The 15,043-nt window shown below is 42.4% G+C and overlaps 1 protein-coding gene across 7 annotated transcripts in view; it reads left to right on the forward strand.

Moving 5' to 3' along the window:
- CLIP1 (CAP-Gly domain containing linker protein 1) overlaps positions 1 to 15,043 on the forward strand; it is a 126,033-nt gene that overhangs the window by 36,537 nt on the left and 74,453 nt on the right. For 6 of the 7 annotated variants that reach the window (XM_064272140.1, XM_064272143.1, XM_064272142.1 and 3 more), the window contains exons 2-3: positions 3,021 to 3,215; positions 6,212 to 6,783. In XM_064272140.1, coding sequence (XP_064128210.1) covers positions 3,131 to 3,215; positions 6,212 to 6,783 — 657 coding nt within the window. In that variant the 5' untranslated portion in view covers positions 3,021 to 3,130. Of the gene's footprint in view, positions 1 to 3,020; positions 3,250 to 6,211; positions 6,784 to 15,043 lie in introns of those variants that run through there. The other variant, XM_023539246.2, reaches the window with a different exon arrangement.

Raw genomic sequence — 15,043 nt, forward strand, 5'->3', positions numbered from 1 at the left:
GAGGAATGAAGATTAAAAGACAAAAGTCACAGAATTTGAGTGTGTGCTTACTCTTAGGTTCATAATAACCACATACTCTTGGCATCTTAGGCATCTTAGGTTTTTAGATGATCAGATTTTTGTGAGTTTATGATGTTGGGCTGCAAGCTTTGAAACTGGTTGAGGCTTGCCTTGTGAGTTAGCCTCATTGTTTATCATGGTGGTTTTCAGAATTTACTTTAGGGAATACTTGACCTAAGCCTAAGAATTTGATGTTTTGCCCAAGCGAATTATTTTAAAGGGAACTTCATTATTTCTTCTTGCCACCATAATAGCCTTTCTAACACCATTATATTTTCCCCTGTCTGTTCTTACTTCCTTGGCCCATGATACTTTAAGATGCTGGACCAGGATGAAGATAAGGGAAGATATAACAAGGCCCAAGGGTCATTTCTGCACTTAGCCTATCCCCATTTGCCTCAAAATTTTTGGACCCATATAACCTTTCTCGGCTTTATCTGGTGGAGAGCATCCAGACCATCCGTGTAGGGCAGTAGCAGGAGCAATAACTCAGCTGGAAACTTACTAGCAGTGGGTGGTGAGGGGCTGACAGTCCAGCAGTGATTTCCAACCAGACTCAGAAAGAGAACCTGCTGACCTGGCATGCAGATCCCATCCCACCCCACTTCCCTCGTCCTTCTCGGCAGTGATGGTGATGGTGGAGGTAGCGAGGTGCCTAGGAGGTTGTATTTGTAGTCAGAATTGTCAACCACCGTCTTCAAGTACATAGCGGTCCTTCCTCTGTTGATTAGAATCTCTCCCAGACCACGCGGTTTACTTTGGACATTTATTTAAAAGCCTTTTGTACCATTTGGGATTCTCCCAAGAACCATGGAAATCTACAGAGTGAGGCTAATGAAGCAAGTGCCTTGGCTTGATTTCTATTCAGTCTGAGTATCTTCAGACAGAAAAGCTTACAAGGCCAGATTTTCTGCCAGCACTTGCCCTTGCTTGTAAGACAGGATGAGAGGGTGAGGTCCCTGCTTCGTTTTGCAAGCTCTCGTTGTTGTTGTTGTTAGGTGTCATCGAGTCGGTTCTGACTCATAGCGACCGTATGTACAACAGAATGAAACACCACCCGGTCCTGCACCATGCCCACAGTTGTTGTTATGCTTGAACCCATTGTTGTAGCCACTGTGTCAATCCGTCTCGGTGAGGGCCGCCTTCTTTTTTGTCGACTCTGTACTTTACCAACCATGATGTCCTTCTCCAGGGGCTGATCTCCCCTGATAACACGTCCGAAGTATATAAGATGTAGTTTGACCATCCTTGCTTCTAAGGAGTGTTCTGGTTGTACTTCTTCCATGAAAGATTTGTTCATTCTTTTGGCAGTCCATGGTATTCAGTTATTCTTCACCAACACCACAATTCAAAGGCGTTAATTCTTCTTCAGCCTTCCTTATTCATTGTCCAGCTGTCACATGCATATGATGTGATTGAAAATACCATGGCTTCAGTCAGGCGTACCTTAGTCTTCAAGGTGACATCTTTGCTTTTAAACACTTTAAAGAGGTCTTTTGCAGCAGATTTACCCAGTGCAGTGCGTCTTTTGATTTCTTAACTGCTGCTTCCATGGGTGTTGATTGTGAATCCAAGTAGAATGAAGTCCTTGAGAAGTTCAATCTTTTCTCCGTTTATCATGATGTTGCTTATTCATCCAGTTGTGAGGATTTTTGTTTTCTTTATGTTGAGGTGCAATCCATACTGAAGGCCGTGGTCTTTGATCTTCATCAGTAAGTGCTTCAAGTCCTCTTCACTTTCAGCAAGCAAGGTTGTGTCATCTGCATAACACAGGTTGTTAATGAGTCTTCCTCCAATCCTGATGCCCCGTTCTTCATATAGTCCAGCTTCTCAGATTATTTGTGCAGCATACAGACTGAATAGGTAGGGTGAAAGGACACAACCCTGACGTACGTCTTTCCTGCCTTTAAACCAATCAGTATCCCCTTGTTCTGTCCGAACAACTGCCTCTTGATCTATGTAAAGGTTCCTCATGAGCACAATTAAGTGTCCTGGAATTCCCATTCTTCGCAGTGTTATCCATAGTTTGTTATGATCCACACAGTCGAATGCCTTTGCATAGTCAATAAAACACAGGTAAACATCCTTCTGGTGTTCTCTGCTTTCAGCCAGGATCCAGCTGACATGAGCAGTGATATCCCCGATTCCACGTCCTCTTCTGAAACTGGCCTGAATTTCTGGCAGTTCCCTGTTGATATACTGCTGCAGCCGTTTTTGAGTGATCTTCAGCAAAATTTTGCTTGTGTGTGATATTAATGATATTGTTCTATAATTTCCATGTTCAGTTGGATCACCTTTCTTGGGGACAGGCATAGGTTTGAACCTTGCTCTTGCTTAAACCAGGCCTGTCTTATCTGCTCACATAAAGATGACAGCCTAGAAAACCCTGTGGGGCAGTGTCAATGGAGTCTCTGTGAGTTGAAATTGACATGACGGCATCTAACAACAACAACTTGTTTAAGGTATCCATGGTTTTATACAGTGAATTGCATAATTCTTCAGATATTTAAAAATCTGTATTCAAAAGAAAAAAATAACAGGCACAATTAATACAAGTTTGTGGTAATAAAAATTCAGCAATATAGCAGTGAATAATGTAAAAAATGAAGGCTCTCTCTCCCTCCCGCGTTAAGTTTGGTGCAAATCTTTCTGAGCCTTCTTCTGTGGACCCTGCGGTTTCAGGCACTGTGCTAACTTGTAATGTCACACACCTTAAAAGGAGAGCGCGTATGTTGTTATCCCTCCTACTTGTTTTCAGGGTAATAAACTGCCGTTAAAGCCATCTCAGCAGCATCTTCTTGTTTTTAATATCCAGATCATTTCAGATTTCTGGATTCAGTGTGGTTTCCTATCACATATAAGGAAAAATTTAGACCGTGAAAGTTATTTTAATAATAACTGCTGTTTCTCCTTTTTCCTCCTGTAGATTCTAAAATCGTTTCATGTTTTTCTCTCTGCAGATTTAACCGGGAAACTGACTTCAGTATAGAAACAGCCACGGTTGTATCAATGTTTGGGAGAAGATAGTGGCAACCGGCAAAGGGAGACCAGCTCTGACGTAGCAAGGACAATGAGTATGCTCAAACCAAGCGGGCTCAAGGCCCCAACCAAGATCCTTAAGCCTGGAAGTACAGCCTTGAAGGCAACTGTTGCTGGTAATGCTTTGTGCTCACCCTGCTGAAATAGCAAGTCAGTCATCCTCATACATGAACGCTCCAATCTGAAAGTTTTGCTTATAAAAAATTGTCTTCTTGAAAACAGTTGAAAAAGGTTTTAATTAAAAGACATAGAATTTTATATACCAATGTCTTAATCAGTGAAGAGTTTACTTTTTTGTAGGTTATCTTTTTATTGAATTTAGTTGATTTAGTGCAAGGTGCTACCACCAGATTTCAAGTTAAGCACTTCAGTGTTCAACCCTTAAAGTGTTAAGGTATTTCTTTAGTGTTTTTTTCTGTCATATATCTCCCTGAACTCATCAGGACTTTCCCTTCCGGTGGATTCCAACTCATAGCGACCCTATAGGACAGAGTAGAACTGCCTCGTAAGATTTCCAGGGAATGGCTGGTGGATTCCAACTGCCGACCTTTTGGTTACCAGCTGAGCTCTTAACCACTACACAACCAGGACCCTCCCCTCTTCAGGTTTAGAGATAGAGAAAACAAAGACTACTCTGGCTTTAAAGATTTATGACACTAATTGATCTGAAGTTGGCCATTGGTGTCCAGGCAGCTGGCAGTACGGTGTCTCAAGTCTAAGTCAACGAGGGAAACTTATGCCAAATGTTTTATATGTGAAGCCCTGCCTTTTATTGTTATTAGCCATCTATTCGTCATGTGTCCTCTACCTTCTCATCAATCATTTCAGTTTATATCCCATAATGAACACCTAAGGTCTTTAATAACAGAGACAGGAGGGAGGGCATCTTTTATGGACCCTTAGGTGATTTATATACTATTAGATATCTTCCTGATGTTTCTAGCCATTCCAGACATTCGGGTACCCTCCATAATATATTAAATCCAACATTGTTTCTTCAGGTTCTTCCATAGAGATGCTCATTGGTGCTACATGAGGCCAGGGATCTATTTTTTCCCACTGCTGCTATATCCCACATACCTAGAACATTGCCTGGCAGACAGCAAAAGCTCCGTAAATGTTTGTTGAATAACTGGGGGTCCCAAGTTATGTATGTTTTATGTATCGGGATAAAACTGGGCTTTTATCAAAGAAACGTCTTAGATGAGGGGAAAGGTTTACTGATAAAAGACTATCTGGAAGTGGATTTGTTTCCAGGCCTTGGGGAAATCAGGGCAAAACTGGTGTTGCTTATTCTCCTTCCCCTTTTTGAGACTCCTTCCAATGCCAGTTCTTCTGTCAAGCCTTCTATTGTTATAATCCACCCGCATTTGAGAATTGTCCCTTTTTCATTTTCAGCATTTTTTATGCACCCTCCTTAGCATATAAAGTAGTTGAGTCCAGGGATCATGAGTAGTTCAACTCAGTGTCCCGAACAGCTCTTAGCACACACTAGATATTTTTTAAAGAGTAAAGCAGCTTATTCGTATGAAAAGTTACATGCTTAGATCCTTCTTAGATCATTGCCAAGGAATTCAAGGCACTTTTGTAAGGATTGTTTTTCAGAGATCCATGCTTGCAGCAGCCCGTGAAGGAGAATTGTAGATGAACAAAACTAGAACTGACTGTGAAACTCTGACTGGCTGGCCCCTGGCTTTGGCAGATTAGTATCTGTTCTGAGAGCCTCTATTCTCTTCTAAAAAATCCTCCGCAGATGGGAACTCCGCAATCTCTCTTTCTGTGTTGGTTAAAGAGCTGTTTGTCTCCTGGTCTAAGCCTGCCGGACTGTCTTCCCCCCATCTTTGCATGGTTCACTCCTTTTTGTCAGTCAGGCCTCAGGCCAGATGTCACTTCCTCCAGGAAGCCTTCCTTGACTGCTCTGTCTTCTCCGTAGCACTTAGACCTGAAATTACGTGGTGTGTTGCTGTACCGTGTATCCCCTACTTCTAGACGCTAAGCTCTATGAGGGCATGGACTGTGCTGTCTTGCTTTGTCCCCTTGTCCAGAGCAATGCCTGGGACTAGCTCAGTAAACACATGCAGAGTGAATACATACAGTATTTTATTTAATCTTCGTTTTAAAAACCCTCAAGATATTTTTATTCCCTTACAGATGAAGAAATTAAACTCAGAGAGATTGATCATGTAACATTCTAAGATCACAATATGCCTAATAAATGGTAGAGTGGTTAAGAATGGAGGCTTTGCAAATTTATACTGAATTTTTAGTACATGTTAGATGAATGCATAAACGAATTTCCAGTGTAAATATCACTTTCCTGGCAAAATACAACTTATGTCTTTACCATAGGGTAGAGATCGCTCAAAGTTAAGTTGCTTTAACAGGAAATTTGGCCAGATGCTGCCTTTTTTTCTTCGCTGCGATTTCCACTTCTGCTAACAAAGGAGTAGGGTTTCTTTGGCTTTCTTGGAGTAATGATGACAGGGGCTGCAGCACCCAGTCCCCTCCTTCATCAAGCCTGACTGTGGATCCCTGTGCTCACATGGTCATAGTTTGTCAGCTTTAGTTGACTGCTCACATAGAGGACTAGAGCCCATAAAAGGTGAATGGCGATTTGCTCGTGATGGTCTGGGTGGGAGTGGAGTGAAGAATGAGATCAGGCCTATACTATGAACTCGGGGAAGAGGACTAATTTCGTCTTGCTTTGACTTCTTCCCATCTTAATTGCAAATAAGGAATAAACCTTGCCGTTTCAATGATTTATAACAACATTGAATGTACTCTTTGCCTTCTTGCTAAAAGAGAAAAAAAAAACACAAAGAAAATGAAAACCCCTTTAGAAGAGTTGTGGGCTACTCCTGGCACTATTGGCTTCCTCTAGTTCCTTTTATTTTATTTTTCTAGGTCTGTTTTTTTATTTCATTATGTTTAGGTGAAAGTTTACAGAGCAAATTAGTTTCTTATTAAACAAAATACACAAATCATTTTGTGATACTGGTTGCCACCCCTACGATGTGTCAACATTCTCCCCTTCTAGTTTATTTTTTAAGCTATGGATTGTCTCCTCGAATATGAAATTGAATCTTTTCTGATCCTTTCTTCTGTTTTTCAGTTGTAGTTCCGGTAGACAAAACAATATCCGGTGAAAAAGCATCAGGCGCCCCCTCCTCTGAGACACAAGAGGAATTTGTGGATGACTTTCGAGTTGGGGAACGAGTTTGGGTGAACGGGAATAAGCCTGGATTTATCCAGTTTCTTGGAGAAACACAGTTTGCACCAGGCCAGTGGGCCGGGATCGTTTTAGATGAACCTATAGGCAAAAATGATGGCTCAGTGGCAGGAGTCCGGTATTTCCAGTGTGAACCTTTAAAGGGCATATTTACCCGACCTTCAAAGTTATCAAGGAACATACAAGCAGGAGATGAAGCTAATGGCCTGCAGACGACTCATGCTTCCAGAGCTACTTCACCTCAGTCCACTTCTGCAGCCAGCGTGGTATCTTCCTCCCCAGCAACCCCCTCAAATATTCCTCATAAATCATCCCATCCTACAGCAAAGGAACCTTCAACTACGCCACAGATCAGCAACCTTACAAAAACTGCCAGCGAATCTATCTCCAACCTTTCAGAAGCTGGCTCAATCAAGAAAGGAGAGAGAGAGCTCAAAATCGGAGACAGAGTATTGGTGAGTGCGGACACATTCCAGGTCATTGTGTAGCACTGAGGCCTAATCGCTGGTGAGGGGTTGAAGTGCACAACGGAGGGTGCTCTTTGGCTCAGGGTCTCTTCTGGAAGGATGACCACACATTTCTAGAGAATTTAATCAGCTTTTCTAGTTATTCAGTTTATGCATAAACACGCAACAAAATAGGAACCAGCTGCGTAGTGTGTGCATGGTGTAAGCGTAGGTTTGCAATGACAGACTCTGGTTTTATCTACCACCTTATCCAAGTTGAGTGTAGAATTTGTCAATATTAAGGCAACCATACTTGACAAAACATGCTTAGAGGTGGACTTAGGTATGTTTGTGAAAGTTTTTTTCTACTTTTTTTAATGGGGTGTTTTATTATTTTTTAGTTTCATTTATTTTGTTGTTGTTAAGAATATACACAGCAAAACATACACCAGTTCAACTGTTTCTACGTGTATAATTCAGTGACACTGATTACATTCTGAGAGCTGAGCAACCATTCCCACTCCCCTTTCCTGAGTTGTTCCTCCCCCTTTAACATTAACCCACCACCTCCTGTTCCCTATCTAGTCTTTCAAGTTGCTGTTGTCAGTTTGATCCCGTGTAGATAGTTCTTAAAAGAGCACAGTGCTCAAGGCAGACATTCTTTACTGCTTAAGCTAAACTATTGTTTGGTTTTTAAGAAGTCTTCAGGGGATATTTTTGATTTAAGTTTTAAAGATTATCTCATAGCAATAGTTTTGGGGGTTCATCCAGCCTCCATGGATCTAGGAAGTCTGGATTCCATGACCGTTTGAATTTCTATTCTCTATTGTCCCCCTTTTGCATAGGATTCTTCTACAGAATCTTTGATCACATTTTTCTAATTTTCAGTCGTTGCTTTAGGGAGAATGTGTGAGTATATGTAAGATCCTGCTTCGTTAAACGCCCTGGCAACACTGACCTGCGCATTTCAGTGGAGGGTGTTATTTCAGAATTTCTGGTCCTTTTAAATGATCAGATTTAGATCCAGGAAGAGAAGGAAATGTACAGTGTTTTTGTTCTACTAATAAACAGGAGAAACGAGATACTAAGTCTACATGCTATACCCTGGGAACTTCTGAATTACAACGTAGTGATTGGTTTGCCTGCTTTTGTGTGTAAGAAAACAAGAGGCAGTGTACACGGTGCTGAAGAACACAGCTTGAGTCCCAGCTTCCCCATTGTGGCCTTCTTAGTTTCCCCCAGGGCTTTGAACCAGTTCAAACCAGTTCAGTCATGGCCTACGAAGCAAAATTGGAATAGATCTAAATTTTAAAAATTTGGGTGAAGCAGAACGATAACCAGAATTGGAAAATTAAAGATTGAAGCCCTGGAATGGGAGACTCAGAAGAGGCCTAGTGAACCCTTCCAGGAGCCTTGATGTGGGAGACTGGATAATTGCTAGGACGGGGGAGAGCCACACACATTGAAAACGGCTTGCGTAGCCACTAGCTTTGAATGAGGCACTTCTGTTCCCAACTCTGCAGGTTAAAAGATTTGGTTGCTATGGAACGCATGCGCTGCTCTTGTTTTGTAAGAAGGAGATTAAGTTTTTAGCAGGGCTTCAACTCATAGTTTTTCCCATTCCGCTTATCCTTCTGCTTCACCCAAATTTTAAAAATTTGGGTCTGTTCGAGTTTGCTTTGTTGGCCATGATGGAACAGGGCAGAACTGGTTAGAAGCCATGATTTAATCATCTGTAAAAGTGAGGTTAATACTAGTACTGATGTCATAGCATTGTTGTGACGATTACCTTAGATCATATGTATAAAATTCAGAGCAGAGTGCCTGACACAGCACACAGTCAAGAAATAGTAGCTGTTTTTCTCACTGTTGGAAGATGCCATTTTTTTTCTTTATTTATTATTGTACTTTAGATGAAGAGCTACAGAACAAATTAGCTTCTCATTAAACAATTAATACACATCATTTTGTGACATTGTTACCAACCCCACGACACGTCAACACTCTCCCTTCTTGACCTTGGGTTCTGTATTACCAGCTTTCCTGTCCCCTCCTGCCTTCTAGTCCTTGCCCCTGGGCTGGTGTGCCCCTTTAGTCTTGTTTTTTGTTTTTTTAAATTGTGCTTTAAGTTAAAGTTTACAAAGCAAGGCAGTCTCTCATACAAAAACTTATATACACCTTGTTATGTACTCCTGGCTGCTCTCCCCCTAATGAGACAGCATACCCCTCCTCTGCATCCTGTATTCCCTGTGTCCATTCAACCAGCTCCTGTCCCCCTCTGCCTTCTCATCTCACCTCCAGACAGGAGCCGCCCACGTAGTCTCATGTGTCTACTTGAGCCAAGAAGCTCAAACTTCTCACCAGTATGGAAGATACCATTTTAATGAAATATTTAAAGCTTCACTATTTCATTCTTTTCAACATTTTCATCAGTTCAGTTCAGGGCATGCATGACATTTATCAAATATCTTTAACCCTGTTCTCTTTCAATTTCCTTTTATTTATTCATTTGCTTTAATACACCTCAGGGCCTGATGACTATCAGTGATCTGATGGGAAAACGAGAATGATCACTAGTCCTTTGAGTGTACCGTGTGTCTCATTTAATGTTTGACTACTGGTGTAGAGTGCCCCCATGACATTGACAAGGAAACTGAGGCTCTGAGAAGTGAACTCTCTTATCCAAGGTCTCACAGCCAGAGAGGGGTATCTGCAATCTAAACTTAGATATTTTTACCCCACAGCCTACCATGCAGAGTCATTGATTGATGGTATGATTTTGAAATTGGAAGTATTCTTCGTAATTTTTTTGGCTTATGAATAACTGTAAGCCTAGAAAAACGTAGTGACTGCTCACAGCCATATAATGAGTTCTTGGAGAATTTTAGGACTGGAACTCAGGCTTCTGTCTCCTGGTCCTGTAGCATCTCAAATCCAGGAGGCCTCAGACACCTATTGTTGTTAGGTGCTGTCAAGTCAGTTCTGGCTCGTAGCGACCCTGTGTACAATAAAACTAAATGATGCCTGGTCCTGCACCGTCCTCACATTCGTTGTTATGTTTAAGCCCACTTTTGCAGCCACTGCGTCAATCCATCTAGTTAAGGGTCTTCCTCTTTTTTGCTGACCCTCATTTACCAAGCATGATGTCCTTCTCTAGAAACTGGTCCCTCTAGATGATATGTCCAAGATAAACGAGACAGAGTCTCTCCATCCTCACTTTTAAGGAGCATTCTGGTTGTACTTCTTCCAAGTCAGATTTGTTCATTCTTCTGGTAGTCCATGGTGTATTTGGTATTCTTCCCCAACATCATAATTCAGATACATCGGTGGTTCTTCTTATTTGGATCCGCAATTAACGCCCTAGAAGCAGTAGTCAAGAAGTGAAACAACGTATGGCATTGGGCAAATCTGCTGCAAAAGACCTCTTTAAAGTATTAAAAAGCAAAGATGTCACTTTGAGGTCTAAGATTCCCCTGACCCAAGCCATGGCATTTTCATTTGCCTCACACACCTGTGGAAGCTGTTTAATACCCGGTAGGGTATTAGGGATCCCTTAGTTTCAAAGTCAGTAGTTTCCCTTTTCCAATTACAATGATCATAAATGTCAGAGAACGATGCTTCAGGACTTAGCACATCCTAAAACATAGTATTTCAGTGCTGTGCAGCTAGCTCAGCCTCTCCTGTTTGTTCAGCTGGTGCTCACTGCACCAATTTTGATTTTGGTACAGCTACTTTTCTTTTGGAAACCCTGGTGGCATACTGATTAAGAGCTATGGCTGCTAACCAAAAGGTCAGAAGTTCGAATCCACCAGGCGCTCCTTGGAAACTCTATGGGGCAGCTCTGCTCTGTCCATAGGGTTGCTGTGAGTTGGAATCAACTCGATGGCCGTGGGTACTCTTTTGTTACCACAGAGATTCTTTGCTGTTTTATTCCCCCCTCATTTTTACTGTGTAAGTATTGCTGCCATGAATGCTTTTTTAAAAAATTTTTTGTATCAATGACTAGGTGAAAGGATATAAGTATTTTTAAGGCTTACGGTACATATTTGCTAGTAAGCTTGGGTTAATTCAGAGACCTGTTAGATCGCAGGTTATATGCAAGACCATGCCGGTGGCTGAGCTGTAAGCTCCTTTCTTTCCCGTTCACTAAAGCGCTGAGCCTATTTTCAGATCAAGAACTGCTTCGCCTCAGCCAGGTTGAGAAATAGCTGATTAAAGGCTATTCAGGTAACATGCTGCTGGGCCCCGGAAAGACGTGAAATGACACGCTCAGGATAGCTTGACTTACAACAGAAGCCTTCCATGAGGAAGTCAGGACTAAAGTGAGACCTGAAGAGGAATAGGAAGTGGCCCGTCAGAAGAAAGTGGTGGCGCTGAGAGGGAATGTTCTAGAAGAGGGAAGAGCAGGCGCCAACTCCCTGAGGTGCACAGGAGTTTGAGGGTGAGGCTAGTGTCCTTCCCCAAGTGCCATGTAGTGGGAGGCGATGAGACTCGCTAAGCAGGTGAGGTCTGCAGGGACTGGTGACACGGGACACGAGGAGAGTTCATGTTAAGGATTTCAATTTTGACCTTCAGAGCAATGAGAGTGAGGAGTGATGTGATTGGATTTGTATTTTGAAAGGATCACTCAGACCGCTGTATAAGGAGTGGATTAGAGGTGAGTGGGATGGATTTGGGATAACTAGTCTTTTAAGAAGATGGATTTTGAAGCTGAGTAGAGCGATCAGGCTGCTGCTGGAGAGAATGTTGGGTCTAGGGAAGGTTGTTTCTCTTTCAAATGGCAAAGTGCAGAGTCTTCCTATCCTGGCTGAGATGGTCTAGATTGAGGCGGAGGTTGAAGCAATCGGCAGCAGATCACCGATGGAATGAGGATCCCAGGAAGGGGGGAGGAGGTGACACCCTCAACACACACAGGGAGGCTTCCTCTATTTTTTTAGGAAGGCAGAAGGAGAGTGGAATCCCTGGGTAGTGCAAATGGTTAACATGCTCAGCTGCTGACTGAAAGTTTGAGTCCACCCAGGGGTGCCTCGGAAGAAAGACCTGGCCATCTACTTTTGGAAAATCAGCCATTGAAAACCCTGTGCGGGATAGCACTACTCTGATGCCCGTGGGGTCGCCATGAGTCAGAATCAACTTGAGGTTAACAGTTCTTTTTAGAAGGAGAACCTGAGATGCAGTCTGGTTTATAGAGGTTTGAACAGCATATTTGTAGGAAATTTTGAAATACTTTTTTTTTTTAAGCAAAAAGAAAGTTTTATTCAGCATATATTCAAAAAGGCAAAAGTGGGAAGCAGACAACCCTGCTGCCAGAGCCATGTCTGCCCAAGTCCGAGGAAGTATTATAGAATAAGAATGCAAAAACGGACAAGCGCGCTGCCACAGCTGTGTCTTGAATCACATGTTTAAAACTAATTTATTTGGAACAGCATTTAAATTAATTTGAATCTGAAAAATAACAGTAGCATGTTATTGAGGCAATAAAATTATTTACTTACAAGAGTACCTTAGAATCACAGCGTGTTAGAGCTGGAAGGGATCTTTTGAGGTCCTAGATGCCTCAGACTGCTTAGTATACTGCAGCTCAGAGAAGAACAGAGACCTGCCGGGTCACAGAGCTGGTTAACCCGTACTTGTCACGTGTCCTCTTGTGCCTCTGCTGTTTTGTTTGTTTGTTTCATTTCTCCTTTAACATGCTGCCCTGTTGAGTAGAAATCTTTGAATCAGAAATAGAAAGCGTTTTGACTTCAAAATTACTTAAAGAAATTTGATTTACAAATCTAAAATACCCAATTTGGGATTTTCCTGATTAAAAAAAAAAAGCCTCTTGATAAAAATGCTTAGGGAACTAAGTTCTGTGAGAATTGGTCCAGAGTTTTCCCAGCCCTGCCCACGGCCCTGGTGGTTCCTGGCCCTGCTGACAAGTGTAGAGCAGGCAGGAGCCCAGACTTCTGTGCTACTGCTTGCAGGAGGGGAGGAAAGGGGATTCCTGCAGCAGGAATGATGTTGAGCCAGATGCCCTCTCTAAGACCCAAATAGGAGCCCCTGAGTCATGGGCCTGTAAGGTTTTTGAGGAAGCGGTCAGGGAGCTTGGGGAAGTTCCCCCTTGTCACCATCCCCTTCCCCCACCCTATGCTCATTGTCCTCAGTGGGAAAGGGGAATGACAGAAATTATGGGAGTGTTTTCATAACAAAATGTTATAGATTAGGTCGACCCCTAAAGAATTAGACGTAAAGTGAGTTGTGCTGATTTGGGTAGTATCTGGAGATCCAAGGAGCATCAGAAGAGCTGTTTGTAATAAACCCATCTGTGTCCGCACATCTCTCAGGCCTCCCGTTTTTCCATTTGTTCTCATAAATACTGCATGGCTCTTAATAGTTGAAGATTGCTTCCGCCTGTCGTATGTGATGAGTTTCTTTGTGGTTGGTTTGCCTCTCAGATACCCGTTTCCAGACCGGGACCCCTGGGGTAACTAATTACTCCAGATGTTTTTTGAGATGGTCTTGCTGCTTTCCTGTTATCTCCTATACATTTTCGGGTATATTGGTATTTCACGGGTGTGATTTCAGACTTTTAAGAAACTCAACAGATGTCCAGCTGTTGTGTTTCAGCGTGTTTGTGTCCGTGTCTGGACCTTGGTGTTCTACCCTGAATCCTTAGCTTCTGTCCATATATAAGGAGGAGGGCTTTTTAGCGTTTAATTTTAAAGTGACGGCTGCATCTCACGATGAGCCGTTCCCAGGGCTCTCTCGCTATGACTCTTAGAGCGTTTTCTTTTGTTCTCAACACTTTTCCCACAGGTCTTTTTAGGACTGTGAATGGGGGAAAAAAATCTTCCTGAGATTTAAAGCCAATCTTTATTCACACACATACGTACAGGGAAGCCGACAAAAGTGCACTGCTGGGTGAAGCTTTACAAAATGAGCACGCCTTGTCTCAGTACCTAGATCAAGAGATAGCACGGTACCAGCAGCCCGGAAGTCCCCCCCAGTGTCACCTCCTGCAGACAGACATCCCTCTCACCTCAAGGGTAACCAGCGTCCTGTCTTGTAACTCTCAGATTCATCTCGCTTAAACCTTAAAAAACTACAGTTCGTCCGGCATGCCCTTCTTTGGTGTATTTGTCACAAACATGATGTTTGTGAGAGTGATCCGTAACATATAAATTTCAAACCCCCACACAGTGGGGTTTTATCATGTTTATATACCATTTCACAATATACTTTTATATGCTTTGCACATTTCTGTGCTAGTAAATACAGCTTTTCATTAAAAATATAAACTGCTGTTTGGCATGACACAGCTTGTAGTCATTTCCCACTTCCAGCCCCAGCCAATCACTGATCTGACGTTTTCTGTAAACGGAGAAATCATACAGTATGTAGATTTTTTGCGTTTGCAACTTTCACTTAACGTAACGTTGTCAAGGTTCCTCATGTAGTAGCATGGGTCAGTACTTAATTGCTTTGTATGGTTGAATATATTCCATGTTATGATACAGTGAAACCTGTGAGAGCTGGAACTCAATCCCCCGCCCGTTCTCACTCCACTCCACTGGCCTCCTTGCTGTTTCTTAAACACCCCGGATTAATTCCCACCTTAGGATCTTTTCTTCCTTCTCCTGGAATGTCCTGCCCCCGGGTCTTCTCATGACTGGAGCCTTGTAGTCATTGAGTCTTGGCTCCAATAGCACCTCCTCAGGCATCCTTTCCCTGGCCCCCCAGCTGAAGACACCCCCCACTGAACTATCACATTCCCCCCTTTTGTTTTCTTTTTAGCCCTCTTCACTATTTGAAATGACCTTTTCATTTATTTATGTGCTCGTTTCCATTTCTCCCTGCCCAGAATTTAAGCTGCCTGAAAGTATGGAAACCTCACTGTCTTGTTCCTTATTGTATCCCCAGCACTTAGGACAGTGCCTGGCACATAGTAGCTACTCAATAAAACGTAGACTGTGCTCATGAAAGAATTGGAAGGTTTTGAATACAGCTGTCATGTTATTTACCATTGATGAGGAGGAGTAAAATTGTAAAGTGTAACAGGAGGTAGAAGTAGGACCAATGAGTAAAAACTGGGGAATGAAGATTTTTACCTTTCTCTATGACAGTTGCATATGACAGTTGCCTGGTAACTAGTTAAGGTAATATAAAGTATCGATGCTGGGCCCTTCATTTCACAGGTGGTTAAATTTTAAGTCAGGGCTAAATTTATATTTAGTAAACACCAATTAGCCATATTTACCTGTTTTAATAAGCTCCTTAGAATATGGCA

The sequence above is a fragment of the Loxodonta africana genome, chromosome 19 (genome assembly GCF_030014295.1).
Source record: "Loxodonta africana isolate mLoxAfr1 chromosome 19, mLoxAfr1.hap2, whole genome shotgun sequence".
NCBI classification, from domain to species: Eukaryota; Metazoa; Chordata; class Mammalia; order Proboscidea; family Elephantidae; genus Loxodonta; species Loxodonta africana.